Genomic DNA, 19388 nt, shown 5'->3' on the forward strand with positions numbered 1-19388 from the left:
TTTTACTACTTGTCCAACTAATTTTAAATAAAATATATTAATATTATCATAAATTAATCAAAAATTCAAAGATGTTATTATGAGAAACTTATTTTTTATGTAAAGGTTAGTAACTACAATCCTTTTTCTTTTAGGATTAATAACTTACAGTATTATTTATTTAATTATGGTATTATATTAATATATTGTATAATTTTATTAATTCTTTTTTCTTATAAAATTAATAATTTAAAATTAGAATTAGTATTAGTATTATTTTTTATATACATATATGAATTATCTTTTATATTTATTAAAATGTTTTAATTATTTTTTATATAATTTAAAAATATGTTAAAATAAAGTTTCTTGTATATAACACATCACAAAATCTTTAATTGTTAAAATTGACACTATCGCGATCACATGAGTTATTAACTTTGAGAACCAATGTTTATATAATAGCATAATATTGAACATGTTATCAAATCATTCACCGATTGAAAAACTTAAGAAAATTACATTAATTTCTTATTTTGTTTATTATATTATGTTAATCACTAAGTTTTACACATTAAACCTTTTTATACTTTAATCACTTTTCTGTATAAATTTCTTTTTATTATATGATTATAATAAATAATAAATGCAATTAAATTACAAATATTTTCTGTATTAAATGCACATATTTTCCTTTTTTATTTTTATTTTTAAACTTAATAGACAACTTTTAGTAATTAAAAACTTAATAGATAACTTTCCTATATAATAGATTACTTTTAGTTGTATATACTTTTCAAAAATATTAAGTTTAATCCTATTAGTTTTAGAATTTTTAATTTCCTATAATTATTAAATAAATTAATTTCACACATATCAAAATATTATCGATATACTTGACACATGTCGCGATTATATGAATTACTAATTTTGAAAAGTAAAGTTTATATAATAAGATTTTAACTATGAAAATAATTATATTTTTCCTAAAATAGTGAGAATCAATTCCATTTTATATCGGCTATTTTATACGAAGTTTGTTAATAAGTAATTAATTGAAAGCCTAGCTAACTAAGTATATAAAACCAACTAATAGTGATTTATAGGCTGAAAAATTATGATAAAAACATTATGTTTTTAATAATTTGTAACACGGCTATGATGTCATAACTGGAGGGGTGTTGATAACTGGGTAGTCCAAGAGTGGCGTGATGACATTCCTCCCAAAGAGGTGAGACGGAGTGTGGAATTTGTATGGAGGATACTACTGTAGCTTCCGCCGAAGATCTTACGGGATTCCATGTTTGTAACTATGTCCTCCACAAGACCTGTGTTTATAATTACATAAGGACCCTTGATTTAGTTAAGTGTCCTATGTGCCAACAATATCTATGAGGAGGACGTGGTAATAATGTGTTTGTCTTAGTTTTATGTATGTCTTAAAATGTGTGAACTTGGCTGTTTGTTGGTTTGGTGTTTGCGATTTGGTATGTGTCTTAGTTGCACGAAGAGTGCTCCAACTCTTATTAACTAATTTGATAAAGTATGCATTAAGTCATAATAAATCAAATCATATATTATTCTTTATTTATTTGTAGAAGCTTTATGATATACTAAATTTATTCAAGATGCCACCTATTGGTTGGGGGATAAATCATTATTAAAAAGGCTAATTTTGAAGAAGGTAATTTATAAAATTTATTTTAACTATAAATAGTGAGAATCAATTCCGTTTTATATCGACTATTTTATACGAAGTTTGTTAATAAGTAATTAATTGAAAGCCTAGCTAACTAAGTATATAAAACCAACTAAAAGTAATTTATAGACTGAAAATTTATGATAAAGACATTATGTTTTTAATAATTTGTAACACGGCTATCATGTCATAACTAGAGTTCAAATTTGGTAATGTGTGCGTGAATTCTAAATGAAAAAAAAAACATAAATATTAAATTATTGACATAATAACTAAAACATAAGTATTTAACCTTTGTACAACTTTGAAACACGCATAACCTATATGAGCCTCTTATAGAAGAAGACTCTTCAAATGGAACAAATGATCATAAACAAATAATTTGTAGTAAAGAACGACCATATTCTCTTGAGGTCACAATTCACAGAAAGTTGTGTTTTGGGGACTAATTTGCCACATACGGCATATCCTCTTTGTATATATAAAGTATAAGCATTTTCTATATGCAGGTATGCCTTAAACATTTGTATTCGTATACGTATATATATGAATTAACATGTATCTGAGAATGCATAAATAATTAACAACCTTGTGTATATTTTGGCTAGCTATTCATTGTAAAAAAAAAAAAAAAATTAGCCAGGTATTCCTTATACATAATTATTATAGATTTTTGCTAACTGTGAAAAGTATAATTTAGTAACTATTTAATCTTTATATATACCGGGCTAATAAAAAAAGTGTACGAAATACTATTGATATAAAATTAGTTATCAAATATTCTATCGTTACTAAATTGTTTTTTTTTTTTTGGTAAGTATCGTTACTAAATTGTTAAAAAGGGTACCGTTCAAGCTGTTTGGAATCAATCTGGACTCGCAGAGATTCCCCTCTCTAGCTTGGTCTGATATTTTCTTAGACCCTTTAACTTTTATTGTTCTTCTATCCTATGCCTAAAAGTTTAGAAGTTTCAGATTACTTCATATTATTATTATTACAAGGTTTTATACATTTTAGTCCTTTTGGCCCACCCAAACTGGGAAAGAAAGTAGACGACAGTCATTTTTTTTGGTATCAGGTTGACGACGACAGTCATGACAGTGTTTTTAACGTGTTTAATAAATATTTTACTATCCTAATAAAATTATATGATTAGTACCCGAATATATTATTCGTTGTGTAAACTATTCAAAGGAGTAAAAAAGTAAGTGAGTAACGATGGAGTAACGCGATGTGCTACAAAATATTGTATTGCTACGTTACGTCAGCACGTTAAATTGTGGGTTCTCCTAGGTTTGTATATATGGATTTGACGTAGTGTCAAGTGTGCTATCTGTCTAACATGTATTCAATCAACCATACGTACAAAGGCTAAACATGGAAGCTTTGGAATGTGGGAAACTGAAAATTCAATGCAAGGAGATGATCATCAGGGAAGCCCAAGAAATGAGCTTCTAGGGAGTTCCAACGTGGAGAAATCCCATGGAAAGAAACATTCCAGCCGAAGAGATAAAAAAAAGTCATCCCAAACAAACAAACATCAAACAATTTTATAATTTTTATGTTCTAATCTGTATAGGAGAATGAAAGTATCTATCTATATAAATGTTAAAGTTTGATAGATAAATTAATTAAACCCAAAATCGTACATATATGACACGAGCTCCATTCTGTATCGATTCTTGGTAAATAAACAATGTCACGATTGGTCACGAATATATAGCTTGATTATATAGTTTATATTTAAATCCCTATTAAATAATTAAATGTCCATTATTTGATAGATAATTTTCTCCAGATGTCTTTCTTTTGGTATAACTTTTGTCCAGATGTCTTCCTGTGATATTGTATTATTCTTGTACGCTGACATATACAGATTATAGAGAACCTTGCTTTAATTTGCCTCGGTTTGAATAACATGATTAATATATAGATAGTATATATATATCAGCTTTTTAGGAGCATCGAATGAAGAAGAAAGAAAGCAAAAGTATGAGAATAGTTTCCTTGCTTTCTCGATAAAACTATAACCAACTAATTAGCTAAAATAACAATTATTTCAGTGAAGAGCAACACATGATTACAAATCATTTGTGGTAATGTTAACAAATTAACGTTTCAGATGAAAATTGGACCTAGAAATGTCAGCAGACGATGGTGGAAGTCCAAATATTAGAAGTAAGACTGGTGAATAAGAAACAATATTCTGAATATATGAAAATTTTATAAACTCGCACAAATAATTACAAGAAATATATCTAAACATACTTGGATAGCATACAATTTTAACCCTTTTTATAATATAAATGACAGACCGCAAGACATGCATACGTGATAATACATAAGTGAAAAAATTTGATGAAAGCAACGGTAAAAAATAACCATATTTCTCTTTCTGAAATGGAACTTTAAAAAAAAAAATATATATATATATATATATATATATATAAAACAAAAACTCAATATAATAAGTTTTAGGATAATGACATTTATATAGGCTGAACATGCTGCCCAACACTTGAGCCTTTTCGGAAACTTGAAGGTTCTTTGTTTAGTACACATTATTAATTCTTTAGTATATATATTCACTAAAATTATTATTTTGATAATGCCTTGTTGGATTCGACATCACCCAAACACTCACAGTTTTTGGGTTAGTTTAACATAAATTAATATGACAATGTATATAAAAATGATAGAATCCTCTAGCCTTGGAAGTGCTAGTTTTACTATTTTTGAATTTTCTTGCCTCCACCATATAACACAAAAAGAAAGACAACGTATTCGTTTTAATATACGTATTTTATAGTGTTTGTTCCAATGTTATATATGATTAAAAAAATTAAAATAGCAGTATTTGAAAAAGTTAATAAATTCTGGAGACAATATTATAATCAGAAGTTCAGAACATAATTACGATATTTCACACTTTTAAAAACAAAACAATATATTGCTTGTTTCATTTTTCGTTAGGCAACATTTTTGTTTGTTCATCTAAGACGTTCATCATCACACACACGACAACTAAATTTATCGACCAAAAATTTACCACGTGCTTATTATATAATGTCAACGCATCACATAATTAGCAATTTAGCATGGATGCACTGCGTAGACTGCTCAACCTCTCCATGCATTGTATTTGTAAGTTTTTATTAAGGCGGCCGGTTTTTTAAAACCATTTCTCTTTTTCTTTTTCTTTTTTTTTTTGGTTCTGATTACCTTTTGTATTTTCATCGTTGACTCTACTGGACGACACTTCGAGTGGAGCTGTGGAGGACAATACCAAATGCAATTTTACTACTGTAAATGTTAACTTATATATTTATTTTTACATATGAGATGAGAGTATAATTAAACTTATACAAAAATGGGAGGAAAAAAAAAAGAGAAGACAAGTACGTGAAAATATTCACATACATATGATATGCTAGTGGATAAGCAACTTGAGATTCCATTTCTCATTTTCTTGTGAATAAGTGTAATTTCTTAAAAGAAGTTAAGTTTGAAACTTTAAATTATATATCTACTTTACAAAAGGCATTTGAAAAATACGTTTTTGAACATTTTTTAAAAACATATATATTGAACGGAGAATAAGTATATATCCAAGTTGATTACAATGATTTGGTTGGTAGCTTATCCGGCTTATTAGAGACACAAAATAACACATTTCCGGACATAAAAATCAAATAAGAACAATACGTACCCTACTAGTATATATAAATCATTTTGCTACGAACCAGAACAAGCAATTAACCACTAAAAGCTAATCCTCAATATATAGAGCGTTATGTACTTATTATGTAAACTCTATCATGATAACCAGATGTATGTGACTAAAATCTATTCGAATTTGACCAAATTACATATAATGTAGAGTTTTATCCATGAATGCGTCGTATTCATAGAATAATGCTGGTGTATTCTACCTTTCGTAACCAAACATAAAAGTAATTCAAAAAGTAAAAATATCTCATGGATGTTCGATCGTGAGAACATATTCCATGACTGAGAAAGGCATCATCTTTCCTTTTTAGGTAACCAATTATTTCGAAAGCAGAAACTATAGAACTAGAATCTGCAACTTGGTAATATTGCAACTTGTTTGCACTAGCTAGGGTTTTATTACGTTTTAATGTTTCGGAATAACGTACGGGCAAAAAGAAATTCCAGTAAAACACTAGAATATAACGGGATTAATTAACCCTAAACTAATTGCTCTTTGGGAGTAGTTCCAAACAAACAAATTAAAAAAACCTTCAGTGGTAATTTGGTAAGCTACATTAAACATAATATCTCTTGAACTGATTTTCAGGAGTTAATTTTTAGGCTTCTCGGCCTAATGATCCACATCAATGTTACCAAATGAGTTATACTTCATCGTTTAAATATTTCATCAGTTAATTTGTGTTTCATTTTTTTGTATACTAAAACTATTTTTTTAGTGTACAACTTGTTTCAAGTTCAACAGGTGAATGGACTTAAGCATATTGATATAGTAACGCAAAGTTATACTGCATATTATGCGATACCAACAGAGTAACAGTCTAAACATGACAAGAGATGGGATCTTGGTCGTCCATGTTATATAGTAGAAAAATGATGTTTTGACTACTATCAATGATTCGGACTATTAAAATATTGATCTAAGATCATATAACATATATTTAGTAGTCCACTAATTCAAATTCATATAAATTTAACATAAGACTAAGGAATCTTCCTTCGAAGGTCAAAGATCTTTCCATCCGTGATAATTATTTATTGCACTTATTTACATATTCACATGTAAAAGGTATAACACCACTATGACACACTGTCACTAGAAGACTTTATATTAAAATCACTATTTTATTCTCTTAAAAACAAACATCCATGAAAATTTTACCTTAATTACATACTGGTGCAGTACTATATTTGAGTTATGAATGGTGTGATTATTATTTTTGATGCTGATGCATGTAAGAATCAAAATATATGACTCTTAATTAACCCAAATCTCTCTAACTAATATTTTGAGAACGATAACAAGCCTGATATTTATACTATTTTGAAACGTTTACATGAGTGAAAAGATTCGAATTGTGATTACTCAACTTCATGGTAAATCCAACCATTAGCACTACCATAACTTGCTTAATATATGTAATGCATGATTTGATTCTTCTCCATACTAGCTTAGACGGTATAAAAATGTTCAGCTCCTCCATCTCAAACAAAGGCTTTCACCAAAAGGAATTTGTCATGTATTGCAAATGCAACTGAGGCTGACACTCCACTAAGCTCACACAAGCTTCTTCTTCCTCATGCAACCCATCCAAATTCTGCCAAAATGTTAAGAAATCAATAAATAAATAGTTAATTATCAGTCAACTTAATTATCTGAACGGAAATAATACAACACTCTTTTTTTTTTTTTTTACTTATAAAAAAGGAAGAAAAAACTAAGCTTTGTAATTTAGTAATTAACGTAATATAATGACTTACCCAAAGGTCGTCGTCGTTGTTTTCTTGTCTAGTGAAGGAAGAAGCAATCTTGGGGTTCTCAAAAACTTCGTCGTTTCTTGCAAATCTGCCACGTACTCTTGGCCTGTTGTCCGCCAACGTTTTCCGGCATGCATACTTCAATTTTGGTTTTGAAACAAATTAATAACGGTGCGGAAAAAACCCAATTATTTCAAATGTGTAAACTATTTATGTAATTAGCAAATTTGAAATATGTACGTAATGGAATATTAATCCAAAAATTCAATTCAATTCAATTAAAAATCTCTAAAAGTCTTTTATTGAGTATTATTTTTTCCTGTTTTTTCACCTTTTATATATAGAGGTTCTTTTTTTAAGATGACAAAAAATATAAAAATAAAAAATTGAGAATTTTAAATTGTATTCTTCTGGTTGTTTATTCAAGACTAAAGACATGCTATTTATTAATATAAGTTGTTTTTTCTTTAAAAATATTTATTTAAATTCTTTTAGTAATAAAATACTTTATGATTATTACCTTAATGGTTTTGGTGAAGTTTCTCTGTGTTCGTTTAGCTCTGTACTTCGAAATCTTCTCTTTACGTTCCTCTGAACTGTAACGCCCCACCTTCAAGCTCTGATCTTCACCGGAAAATTGCGTCGTTGATGAACTCTCCACCGCCAAAGGACTCGAGTATGATCTCTGTCCCGTAAAATCCCTTCTCATATTCTAAAAAAAAATTATATCAAAACTCAAAACAGTTTTTGTATTGAATAATAAAGGATGAATTAGCTAAAACTAAAACTAAAAGTACCTGCAAATCTCCGGTACTGTAAACTCGTCGCATGTGACCGGAGAAGTAGGAATCTTCCGGCGAGTTTAGTAAATTCTGATTCTGGAAAGTCGAGGAGTCTTCCATGAATGGAGCATCAAACGGTGAATTAAACAAGAGCTGCTCTGTTTTGACTGTGTCGAAGCTTTCGAAACCGGAGAAGTTTGGGAAACTGTTTGTGTGAGAGAGAGTTAAGGTTTGGAGCTGCGATATTGGTGGAGAAGAAGAGAGGAGATGATGATGACTCGTAGGGGTAAAATTATCAAAGAAATTAAGAGATTGATGATCATCCATTAAAGGATTGAGGTAAGGGTTGTTGCAGAAGAGATCTGTTGTTGTTGTTGTTGTGTCGGAAGAGAACATATCCGGATCAGTACTATGGCAGATTGAAGAAGAAGATGAAGACCCATCAAAGATGTAAAGATCAGAATCCATTTTTTGATGTAACTCTAGGATTCTCAATGAAGAAAGAAGAGGAAGAAGAGAGCAAAACTACAATTGAATATTTTTTGGGTTATGTTCTGTCTTTTTTCTTTGGTTTCTCTGTAATTGAGCAAATGAAACGGTTACAGAGAACACAAGTGACACTCGTGATCTTTGTTTTTTTTGAAAAACCACCAGAATCCAAAATTGGCAAAAAAAAAAGAAAAGTGTGATATATTTTTCTCTCTTTTTTGGTATTCTCAGTTTCTTGTTTCAGAACCAAGACATGGACAGGTCCAGTTTTATTTGGTCTGGTGGGCTGTATATATAGCAGACAATAAGTGTGTTTATTTTACAAATGTGCCCTTATATTTTTACTTATGTTATGGATTGCTCCGTATAAATTTAATTTATACATTTGCTCCATGCTAGGCTATCAACTAAATTATAGTGTAGTAATTTTATATCTAGTGCTTTTTTATATCTAAAGTCTGAGAACCCACTAGGGTACTTTGCAATTTGCATGACATCTGTATGTTTTTTTTTTTATCAAAAGCTAAATGTGAAAAATTGGTTAACCTTTTATAGTCTAATTGTTATTGATATAGAAACAGCTCGAATAATAATCGACTTTCGTTATATATAAAAAAAGATTGTTGAATAAATTTGTTGGTCTCAACTCTCAAGTAACGGATGTGACTTTTGAAATACTTAAAGTTACATATTTACATGTGCTGAATGCTGATTGGTGACTATAAAAAGCTACAACATATTTTACGGTTTTAGAACCATTTAACAAAAAAAACATTGCAAGTCTTTTTCTTTTCCTTACAACTTTCATAGTTCATTCTTAAGAGTTTTAAAATCATGCATAAACTAGATTTTACTAAAACTTTTGATAATGCATGAAGCCATGAACCAATAACAATGAATTCCACCGTTTAAAAAAAAAAAAAAAATCTTTAAAAATTCATCAGCCTTCTAATTCTACCACCGCTAAAGAACTTTGTTAGATAAAAGTTTTTGTACTAAAGTATAAACTGGAATATACTTGAGATAAATTGTAAATTAAGGTAACAACAATTCATCTTTTTGCAATTAATATCTCAATTTTGAAGACTACCAATCATATTATAATGATTTGACACAAAATACCCTAAATTATATAAAGAGTATCATATTATTTTAGATTTTTTTTTGTTTTAATGTAACTTTTGAAGCCAAATTTTTATTTAACCCTTGCAAAAGCTTATATATATAGTTTGGATTTAAGCCATTATAAGTTGACTAGTTGTATAATAAATATGGGTATATTTTTGTATTTTATATACTTAGGGCATCTCCACTAGGGAGTGCTCATCAAAAGACTTATCAATAAAAAATTAATATAGGGAGAAGAGAGAAGAAGAAAAGATGAGAACGGATATTCAGATTATATTCGGAGGAAATATTTTTTTAGAAAATATTGACAGGTGTCATTTAGTTAGTAATGAAGTAAAAATGAAGTAAAGTTTCGCAAGGATAAAGTTTATGAAACTTTAATTCATTTAGTTAGGGTTTAGGGTTTAGAAAATATCGTAAAAGATATGACCAATTTTTAAAAAGATAAATAAAATTTTATTTTAATTATATTTATATATTTAATTTATCCTTAAGAAAATGGCATATCTTCAATTCAGAGCAGAAACAACAAACTATACTTCATCTGATGATCTAGAAGGTTTGACATGTTCCAAATACGAAGAAGAACACTTTTGCTCTCTTTTGTTTGCTTTCAAGTTTCAACTATCATTAAAATTGTCTCTCTTTTTTTGTCTTCAATGTAGACCCAAGCTAATATTGAAGTCGGCCGAAGAGTTCTTCTCTTCTGAAAACCATCGAATTGACACCTAACCTTTTTCAATCAAAATGTTAAAAATAATATTAAGTCTCGTTTTCAGATAAACATATTTAATCGACTAAGACCAGATGATGTCATGAACATAAGATGGAAGTGAATATCATTTTTGAAATTAATTAACATTATGAAATATTTATTATCTTATGGTTGAAGACTAGTAATGATATTATTTTCTTATGGTGTCAGATTTTTCATTTTTGTCCCCGACAATTAATAATATTTTTCGGGAAAAAGATTATTGGTCAAAAGTCAAAACTAGTCCTAAATAAAAATATTATTGGTCAAAGTTCTCTTTTATTTATAAGAAACTGATTTGATTAAGTAAAAAAGGGGAGAGAGGGAGAGAGAGAGAGAGCGAGAGAGAGGGAGACGACAATCGAAGTTTCAGTTACTGCTTCCTTCAATTGAAAGGTTTGTTCGTGAAGTACTAGATCTGATTCTTATTGATCTTTCTTACTCGATTTTTTCTCGATTTAGTCACTGATTCTGATTGATCTTTGTTACCATTGTTACTCGATTTTTCTCTATTTAGTCACTGCTTTAGGGTTTTAGTGTTTTACGAATCTGAATCCTTCTTTCTTTTTCTGTGTCTGTGGTGTGAAAAGGTGACTTGTTTTTTTTTTTTTTTTTTTTGAGTTTGCAAAGCAATGGCGGGGTCACAGGCTAAGCTGGAGAAGATGAAACTCAGGCAGGATTACCGGAACTTATGGCACTCCGATCTCATGGGCACCGTCACCGCCGACACTCCCTGTAAATCTCAGTCTCTCTCTCTCTCTCTAGTAGATTCATTGTTTATTATAATTGAAGAACTAATTTGCGTTTTCTTGATTTGTTTGTTTTGCAGATTGCTGCATCTCGTGTCTGTGGTAAGTTGTTATTGCTTCTAGCGTTTCGAAATTAGCAATCAATTTGAGTCTGTTTTCGTGGTTTTGGTATTGGATGATGATTCAGTGACTTAAATCTCTATTAGAGTGAATGAATTAAACAAGTGCATTTCTCTTGATGACTCTTGTTTATTTGAATGTTTTGGTACGTATTTGATATGTTATATACATGTTGACTTGTAGTGGACCTTGTGTTTCATACATGCTTCGGAGAAGAGCCCTTTACAATGACATGTCAAGGTATGAAGTTTCTCAAGTAGTATGTAGATTTTTTTTTTTAATTTATTGCTTTGCTAAGTCTTTCGTGTATTGTGTGTGCTTTCTGTTTTGTGCAGGTATACTTGTTGTGCTGGATACATGCCTTGTAGTGGCAGATGTGGAGAAAGCAAATGTCCTCAACTTTGCCTTGCTACTGAGGTTAGACTTTTTTATCTTATCTGATTTTGTTTTTTACGCTTAGCTGTGTGTTTCTAGGATTTATGTTCTATTCTGATATAATGTGATTCCGTAAGCGTTCTCTTTTAGTATATCTTTCCCGGCTTCTTGTGCTAGATGTTTGAATTCCGTTGCTCAACTTATTTGACTCAGGGAATTACATTATCTTTGTGAACTTCACTGATGAGTGTGACTTTCTTTATATTTTGGCTTGTAAAACCTGTTTGTATTGGACGCTTGCTATAATTTAATAGATAGCTCTTTATGACTTTATGAATTTGCATCTGTTTGAAGCAACTTGCAATTCGAATTTTCAGGTTTTCCTCTGCTTCGGAAACTCTGTGGCCTCTACCCGCTTTCTTCTGCAGGACGAATTCAACATCCAGACAACACAATGCGACAATTGCATAATTGTACTCTCACTAATCTTTTCATTCTACTTTTATCGGTTTTACACAGAATCCATATTTTGTGGGAAACTAACAAATTCCATCTCGTGTGTTTTCAGGGATTTATGTTCTGTCTCAGCCAAGTTGCTTGCATATTCTCTATAGTTGCTTGCATTGTTGGTAGCGATGAGCTTTCGGAGGCTTCACAGATACTCTCTTGCTGTGCTGATATGGTCTACTGCACGTATGTTTTTACTTCTTTGCATGTTTAGCTTACCCCTCCAATTTATTATAGTTTCACTGATTGCTAACACTTAATGTACGGACACTTAATGTACGGTCTTGGTTTTCTTGCAGGGTCTGCGCATGTATGCAGGTACCTGAAAACGAGAACTATAAACTAATCTGAGCTTCTGAAACTATCTTTCTCCTATGGGTATATGTAACCAAAACCTTATCTTCTGCTTGCAGACACAACACAAGCTTGAGATGGACAAAAGAGATGGAGTGTTTGGATCTCAACCAATGGGCGTGCCACCAGCTCAGCAGATGTCCCGTTTTGATCAACCCGTCCCTCCAGTCGGATACCCTCAGTCCTATCCACCGCCTTCCCAAGGCTACCCTCCTGCTCAAGGCTACCCTCCTGCATCATACGCGCCTCCTGGTTATCCCCAACATTAAGAATCTTAATCAGTATCTTCATTTCCTGTGTTAAATTGTTGTTGTTACTTGGTTTAGGTTTGCAGAACTATTATATTGTTCAGCTTTGTCCTTGGTTATGCGAATTCTTTTGAAGTATTGATATTGGGTTTATGTCTGAAAAGCTTTGCTGTCATCAACTGGTTTTTTGATTTTGGTATTTTTAGTAAAGAACAACATATTAGTTCCCTAACCGTTTAAAGTAATTATTTATAACTTTAACAAGTTTAGCTAAACAAAACTAGTTATAATTCTATTCCGCAATACCATCAAATCCGAAACTAGACAAGTATTTCAATTCACAATCACGAAATAAAGATACAACAATCAATTAAACAAACCTATAACATCATCTGAAGGCTATAATCTTCATGTAACATGTTGTCATGTTAGGAGCTTCTCTGTCTTTGAAGATGCTTTTTGTCTCAACAAGACAACAAGTGTGTTTGCATCAACTCTTGTACATAACCTAGAAAGAAAATAACAAACATAATCAGTCATATTTTATAGTGATTGGACATTATTACAACAAGAACTTGTCAACATAATAGAAGCAAAAACGTCAATTCACCTCACTTCTTATCTCTCGAGGATGATGAAACTGTTTTTAAGAAAGTATATCGAGGAAGCTTTGTCCAATCTCCCATCATATAACATATTAGTGACCAAGCCAAAGGTCGAAGCATCTCCAACAAACCCGTAACTCCTCATTTCTTTGATGAGTTCTGCTGATGCGGCTTGTTCACCATCTCTAAGGTACCCCCTAATCAGCGTATTATATGTACCACTATCTGGGAAAGGCCCATCTTCTTTCATTTTTCTAAACAATTCATCAGCTTTGTGCAGTAACCGCTTCCCACACAAGCCAAAGATCATTGTTGTGTAGGTTACAACATCAGGCTTCAATCCTTTAAGGCCGAGGTTACAAAATAAATCCCACGCTTCTCCCACCCTACCAGCCTTGCACATCCCATCAATCATAGAAGTATATGTAATAATATCAAGTTCCATTTCACTCTTTTGCATGTCCTTGAATATTTGACCAATGCTGTCTCTAGCTTCCCGTTATTACAAAGCCCATCTAATAAGATGTTGTAAGTCATAATACTGGCAGGCACACCATCAGAAACCATCTGTTTGAATACCATTTGGGCAGAATCACAGTCGCCAGCTTGAAAAAAACCTTGGATAAGTGTGTTGTAAGTGATTGTGTTGCAAACCAATCCCATTTGAGACATCTCGCGGAAGAGTTGCATACCATCCTTTACCCTTTTACACTTGCAAAATCCATTTATAAGAGTAGTATATGTCACTACGTTTGGGAGGCAATCCTTGCTAACCATCAAAGAAAACATCTGCTTGGCCTCGTTAAGACGATCGTGCATGCAAAACCCGTTGATTAATGAATTGAACGTGACAATACTAGGATCTATAGACCTTTTGATCATCTCCTCGTACAATTTCTCAGCCTCTAGAAGCTTCCCCTCCTTCACAAATGCATCGATCAATGCATTGAAAGTGACTACATTTGGGTTGATTTTCCTCTCAATCATATCTCTAAGTAGTTGAGAGGCATCAATCCATCTTCCGTAATTACAAAGGCAACTAATGAGGGAGCTGTAGGTAACAACATTGGCTCTAATTCCTTTCTTCTCCATTTCGTTGAACAGGTTTAGAGCATCATTCACATGTTTGTATTTGCAGAGACCATCGATGACTGTGCTGTAAATCACAACATCAGCCTCTATTTTACCTTGTTCCATCTTCTTGAGAAGATGTAAAGCCAAATCAATGTCACCTCTCTTACATAGTCCATTGACTACCACACCGTATGTCACTAGGTTCGGTTGACAGCCTTTTAAAGCCATCCGCTCAACTAAAGCCACAGCTTCGGAAGCTTCGTTGTGGAGAAAAAGACCATGAATCAGAGTGTTAAATGTAACCGTATCGGGTTGATATCCCATTCCCCCCATCTGATCAACCAAAGCAACGGCATCCCGAATCCTATTCTCGTGACAGAAACCATTGAGAAGAGAAGAAAGCGTGACAATGCTGGGCTCATAGCCGAGTTTCATCATCTTGCCCAAAAGAGCTAAAGCAAGAGAGAGCTTATACCGTCGACAAAAACAGTTAATCAAAATGCTGTAAGTATAATGATTATGCGGAATCCCCAAATTTTGCATCTGCTCGCCGAGAGAGATGACAACATCAAACCTCTTCATCTTAGCAATAGCACTCAACAGTTTACTGAACTCAATGATTGAAGGGCGTGGACGAGACTGTACCATAACACTGAACAAACCAACAGCATCGTCTAACTTTAAATCAACTAAAGCCACAGCTTCAGAAGCTTTGCTGTGGAGAAAAATCCCATGAATTAGAGTTGTAAATGTAATGATATTAGGTTGATATCCCATTGCCACCATCTGATCAACCAAAGCTACGACATCAGAAATCCTATTCCCGTGACAGAAACCATTGAGCATCGAGTTAAGTGTGACAATGCTGGGCTCATAGCCGAGTTTCATCATCTTGCCCAAAAGAGCTAAAGCAAGAGAGAGCTTATACCGTCGGCAAAAACAGTTAATCAAAATGCTGTAAGTATAATGATTATGCGGAATCCCCAAATTTTACATTTGCTCGCCGAGAGAGATGACAACATCAAACCTCTTCATCTTAGCAATAGCACTCAACAGTTTACTGAACTCAATGATTGAAGGAAAGGGACGAGACTTGATCATCTCACTGAACAGATCAACAACATCGTCTAGCATCAAATCACTCAGCCCATTTCTACTCAATTTCTCTCTGTAATCATAACTATGACCAGAAAGAGCAAGATTACCTTTCCCTAGAAGATTCCGGTGAACAAATACCTTCGCCGTCGATGCAATCGCCAACAATCTCTTCATCTTCAGCTGATTTGGGTTTCTTCATCTTCAGCTACCAAAAAGAAAACACACACTACTCACGAGGAGAGTCACGAGAAGAGTGTGAGTGATTTCAGTTTTTTACCGCCGTTGGATCAGTTCGGGATTGGACGGTTGATATTTCTTCATCTTTCATATTTTACTAACCGACCGGTTCACTCTGACTTCTATACGGTTTAGTACTTTGGTTTCGTATATTTTAGGTTATAACATCCGGTTCGGGTTTTCGGTTCAGATTTTTGGTTCAGGACAAATTGATGAGTTATGTTGATGCGGCTTTGTCTATCTTCCTCGATATGCTTTCTTAAAACACTTTCTTCATCCTCAGAGAGAATAGTCAGAGAGCAAATAAACCATATTCCCTTGAAAGCAGCATCTATGAGGTCAATTAAGTTTTCATGTTGTTTATTTCTTAACGAATGTTCTCATGTTTACAGGCAGGCAGATAGATATGTGGTTACAGTTTTGTATAAGCTTCGCGAACATTACTGTACTGATACTAATCTATATTACTTTTGTTTTTGTTCCTCACCTCCTGTGTGAATTTATTGTGAACTGCATAGCTTTTACAGTATTTAACTCATACTGAATCATGGTTACAACATTTTTGGTGGTCTTACAGGAGATAATCGTGGAATTCTGTAAGCTGATAAGATGTTAATGGTGTGTGACCTGACCAATATAGCGTGGCCTTTGGAGTGTTTTGAATTTTATCTACTATCAATTTTTCAACAAAAAAGCAAGTACCTGTCATATTTTATAATCAAGTCAGATTTTATAGTGATCAGATATTACAACAACTTCTCATTTGAACAGAAGCGAAAACGTCAAATTCACCTCACTGCTTTTCTCTCGAGATTTATGAAACTGTTTTTAAGAAAGCATATCGAGGAAGCTTTTGTCCAATCTCCCATCATGTAACATATTAGTGACCAAGCCAAAGGTCGAAGCATCTCCAACAAACCCGCAACTCCTCATTTCTTTGATGAGTTCAGCTGATGCGGTTTCGTCACCATCTCTTAGATGTGCCCTGATCAGCGTATTATAGGTACCACTATTTGGGAGAATCCCATCTTCTTTCATTTTTCTGAACAAGGCATCTGCTTCTTGCATTAAGCTTTTCCTACATAATCCTGAGATCATTGTTGTGTAGGTTACAACATTGGGCTTCAATCCTTTAAGACCGAGGTTACAAAATAAATCCCATGCTTCTCCCACCTTCCTAGCCTTGCACATCCCATCAATCATAGTATTATATGTAATGATATCAAGTTCCATTTCACTCTTTTGCATGTCCTTGAATATGACCAATGCTGTCTCTAGCTTCCCATTATTATAAAGCCCATCTAATAAGATGTTGTACGTCATAAGACTGGCAGACACACCATCAGAAACCATCTGTCTGAATACCATTTGGGCAGAATCACAGTCGCCAGCTTGAAAAAACCCTTGGATAAGTGTGTTGTAAGTGATTGTGTTGCCAACCAATCCCATTTGAGACATCTCGCGGAAGAGTTGCATGCCTTCTTCTACTATCTTACACTTGCAAAATCCCTTTATAAGAGTAGAATAAGTCACTACGTCTGGCAGACAATCTTTGCTAACCATGAAAGCAAACATATCCTTAGCCTTCTTGAGGCGATTGTGCATGCAAAACCCATTGATCAACGAATTGTAAGTGAAAATATTAGGATCTATTGACCTTAGGATCATCTCCTTGTACAACTTTTCAGCCTCTAAAAGCTTCCCCTCTTTCGCAAACGCATCAATCAATCCATTGAATGTAACTACATTGGGGTTGATTTTCCTCTCAATCATATCGCTTAGGAGTCTAACAGATTCATCCCATCTTCCGTAATTACAAAGGCAGCTTATGAGGGAGTTGTAGGTAAAAACATCCGGTCTAATTCCTTTGATCTCCATTTCGTTGAATAGGTCGAGTGCATCATTCACATGTTTGTATTTGCAAAGACCATCGATGATTGTGTTGTAGATCACAACGTCAGCCTCTATTTTCCCTTTCTCCATCTTCTTAAGCAGATTTAAAGCCAAATCGGTATCACCTCTCTTACATATACCGTTTACTACCACACCGTATGTTACCAGGTCCGGTTGACAGCTTTTCTCAGCCATTCGGTCAACTAAAGCCACAGCTTCGGAAGCTTTGTTGTGGAGAAAAATCCCATGGATAAGAGTTGTAAATGTCACCGTATTGGGTTGATACCCCATTGCCACCATCTGATCAACCAAAGCTACGGCATCAGAAATCCTCTTACTGTGACAGAAACCATTGAGAAGAGAAGAAAGTGTAACAACGCTGGGCTCATAACCGAGTTTCATCATCTTCCCAAGAACAGCTAAAGCAAGAGAGAGTTGAGAAGAGCGGCAGAAACAGTTAACAAAAATACTGTAAGTAAAGAGATCATGTGAAATTCCCAGATTTTGCATCTTCTCCCCCAGGGAGATGACAACATCAAACTTGTTCATCTTAGCGATTGTACTCAACAGCTTACTGAACTCAACAATGGAAGGTAAAGGACGAGACTGTACCATGTCACCGAACAATCCAATTGCATCATCTAGCTTTAAATCACTCAGCCTATTTCTACTCAATTTCTCTCTGTAATCACCACTAGCACTAGCGAAAGCTCGTCTTCCGTAGCAATGAATAAAGGAAGAAGGAGCGGTTCGAGGATTACCTTTCCACTGGAGATTCCGGCGAACAAATCTCTTCGCCGTCGATGAAACCGATCTCTCCATCTTATCGATTTGAGAAGACTTCTTTACTCACTCCCACTCCCACTCTCACGACTCTCTCTCTCTGCAAATCGTAAAAAAACCCTACACGGAGACGGAGAGATATGCAAACCGGTGGAGTTCTGGTTTAGAGCTTATTACTAAACCAATTTTTGATCAAACCGGTTTATAAATAAGCTTTGGAGTAAATTGGTGATGGCTGGCTGTTATTTTACTACTTGTGTCTTGAAATTGGAATTGAATGTAAAGCAAAGGGACTATTCTGACTTGATTAGAGAATTTCAATGTGTAGATTATATCAATCAGTATTATTGAGAGATAGAAAAAGAAAGAAAATACAAACCATGGTTAAATAAAATCTATAAGTTTTTTTGCCTAATCGTTTTACCAAAAGTTAGATTAATTATACTTTTACAGTTTGTAGTATATGGTAGGACTGGGCATAAAAACCGTACCCGAATACCCAACCCGGAACCGGACCTGAAAAACCGGGTTCGGGTTGGGTACGGGTTTGCCTATAAAACTCTATTTGATTCTATTTTCTAATACTCGTGAGTTCGGGTTAGGGTCGGATAATACCCGGTACCCGTTTGGGTACCCATTAAACCCGAAAGCATAAACATATTTATAATATTTATCATTAATATAATGCAATTATCCCAAAATTATGATTATAATTTTGAATTTTTCATTTAGTTTTATACCTAAATATAAAAAATAATCAAAATATCTAAAATATTTTGTCACATAAGTCAAAATTTAACTAAATTTATTTAAATTTAATTGATTTTAATTATTATTTTTCGGGTACCCAGTAGTTCGGGTAACAATCGGGTTCTAAAATTTGTAACCCAAACCGACCCGAACTCGGTAGTACCCAAACCGAACCGAACCCATATATCTAAAAATACCCAATAGGTTCTATTTTTCTAAACCCGTTTATCCGAACCCGAATGGGTAATACCCGAACCCGAACAGGTTACCCGAATGC

At 33.2% G+C, this 19388-nt stretch overlaps 3 protein-coding genes across 5 annotated transcripts; 1 reads left to right on the forward strand and 2 right to left on the reverse strand.

The window, feature by feature from the left end:
- Window positions 1-6694: 6694 nt before the first annotated feature.
- Window positions 6695-8701, reverse strand: LOC104704004 (uncharacterized). Its single transcript, XM_010420115.2, has 4 exons — window positions 7963-8701; window positions 7686-7877; window positions 7169-7303; window positions 6695-7005 (listed from the first exon to the last, which is right to left on the reverse strand). Exons 1-4 carry the CDS (start codon window positions 8413-8415, stop codon window positions 6907-6909), a joined length of 879 nt encoding a protein of 292 aa, XP_010418417.2. The 5' UTR covers window positions 8416-8701; the 3' UTR covers window positions 6695-6906.
- A 1854-nt stretch (window positions 8702-10555) lies between these two features.
- On the forward strand, window positions 10556-12834 carry LOC104704005 (uncharacterized). Of its 2 annotated transcripts, none has more exons than XM_010420116.3 (9): window positions 10556-10714; window positions 10909-11053; window positions 11148-11169; window positions 11371-11427; window positions 11523-11604; window positions 11940-12035; window positions 12131-12255; window positions 12369-12387; window positions 12483-12834. In XM_010420116.3, the coding sequence occupies exons 2-9, from the start codon at window positions 10951-10953 to the stop codon at window positions 12690-12692; spliced, it is 714 nt and encodes a 237-aa protein (XP_010418418.2). In that variant the 5' UTR covers window positions 10556-10714; window positions 10909-10950; the 3' UTR covers window positions 12693-12834. The 2 variants fall into 2 exon arrangements, with proteins under 2 accessions (XP_010418418.2, XP_010418421.2); XM_010420119.3 differs by having other exon boundaries at window positions 10597-10714; window positions 10949-11053.
- A 3679-nt stretch (window positions 12835-16513) lies between these two features.
- Window positions 16514-18403, reverse strand: LOC147942008 (uncharacterized). 2 transcript variants are annotated; one of them, XM_087456340.1, is made up of 2 exons: window positions 17849-18400; window positions 16514-17647 (listed from the first exon to the last, which is right to left on the reverse strand). In XM_087456340.1, the coding sequence occupies exons 1-2, from the start codon at window positions 18398-18400 to the stop codon at window positions 16514-16516; spliced, it is 1686 nt and encodes a 561-aa protein (XP_087312466.1). The 2 variants fall into 2 exon arrangements, with proteins under 2 accessions (XP_087312466.1, XP_087312467.1); XM_087456341.1 differs by having other exon boundaries at window positions 16514-18403.
- Between the last annotated feature and the right edge of the window lie 985 nt (window positions 18404-19388).

Source organism: Camelina sativa, chromosome 7 (assembly GCF_030686135.1).
Source record: "Camelina sativa cultivar CO46 ecotype springtype chromosome 7, ASM3068613v1".
Lineage (NCBI taxonomy): Eukaryota > Viridiplantae > Streptophyta > Magnoliopsida > Brassicales > Brassicaceae > Camelina > Camelina sativa.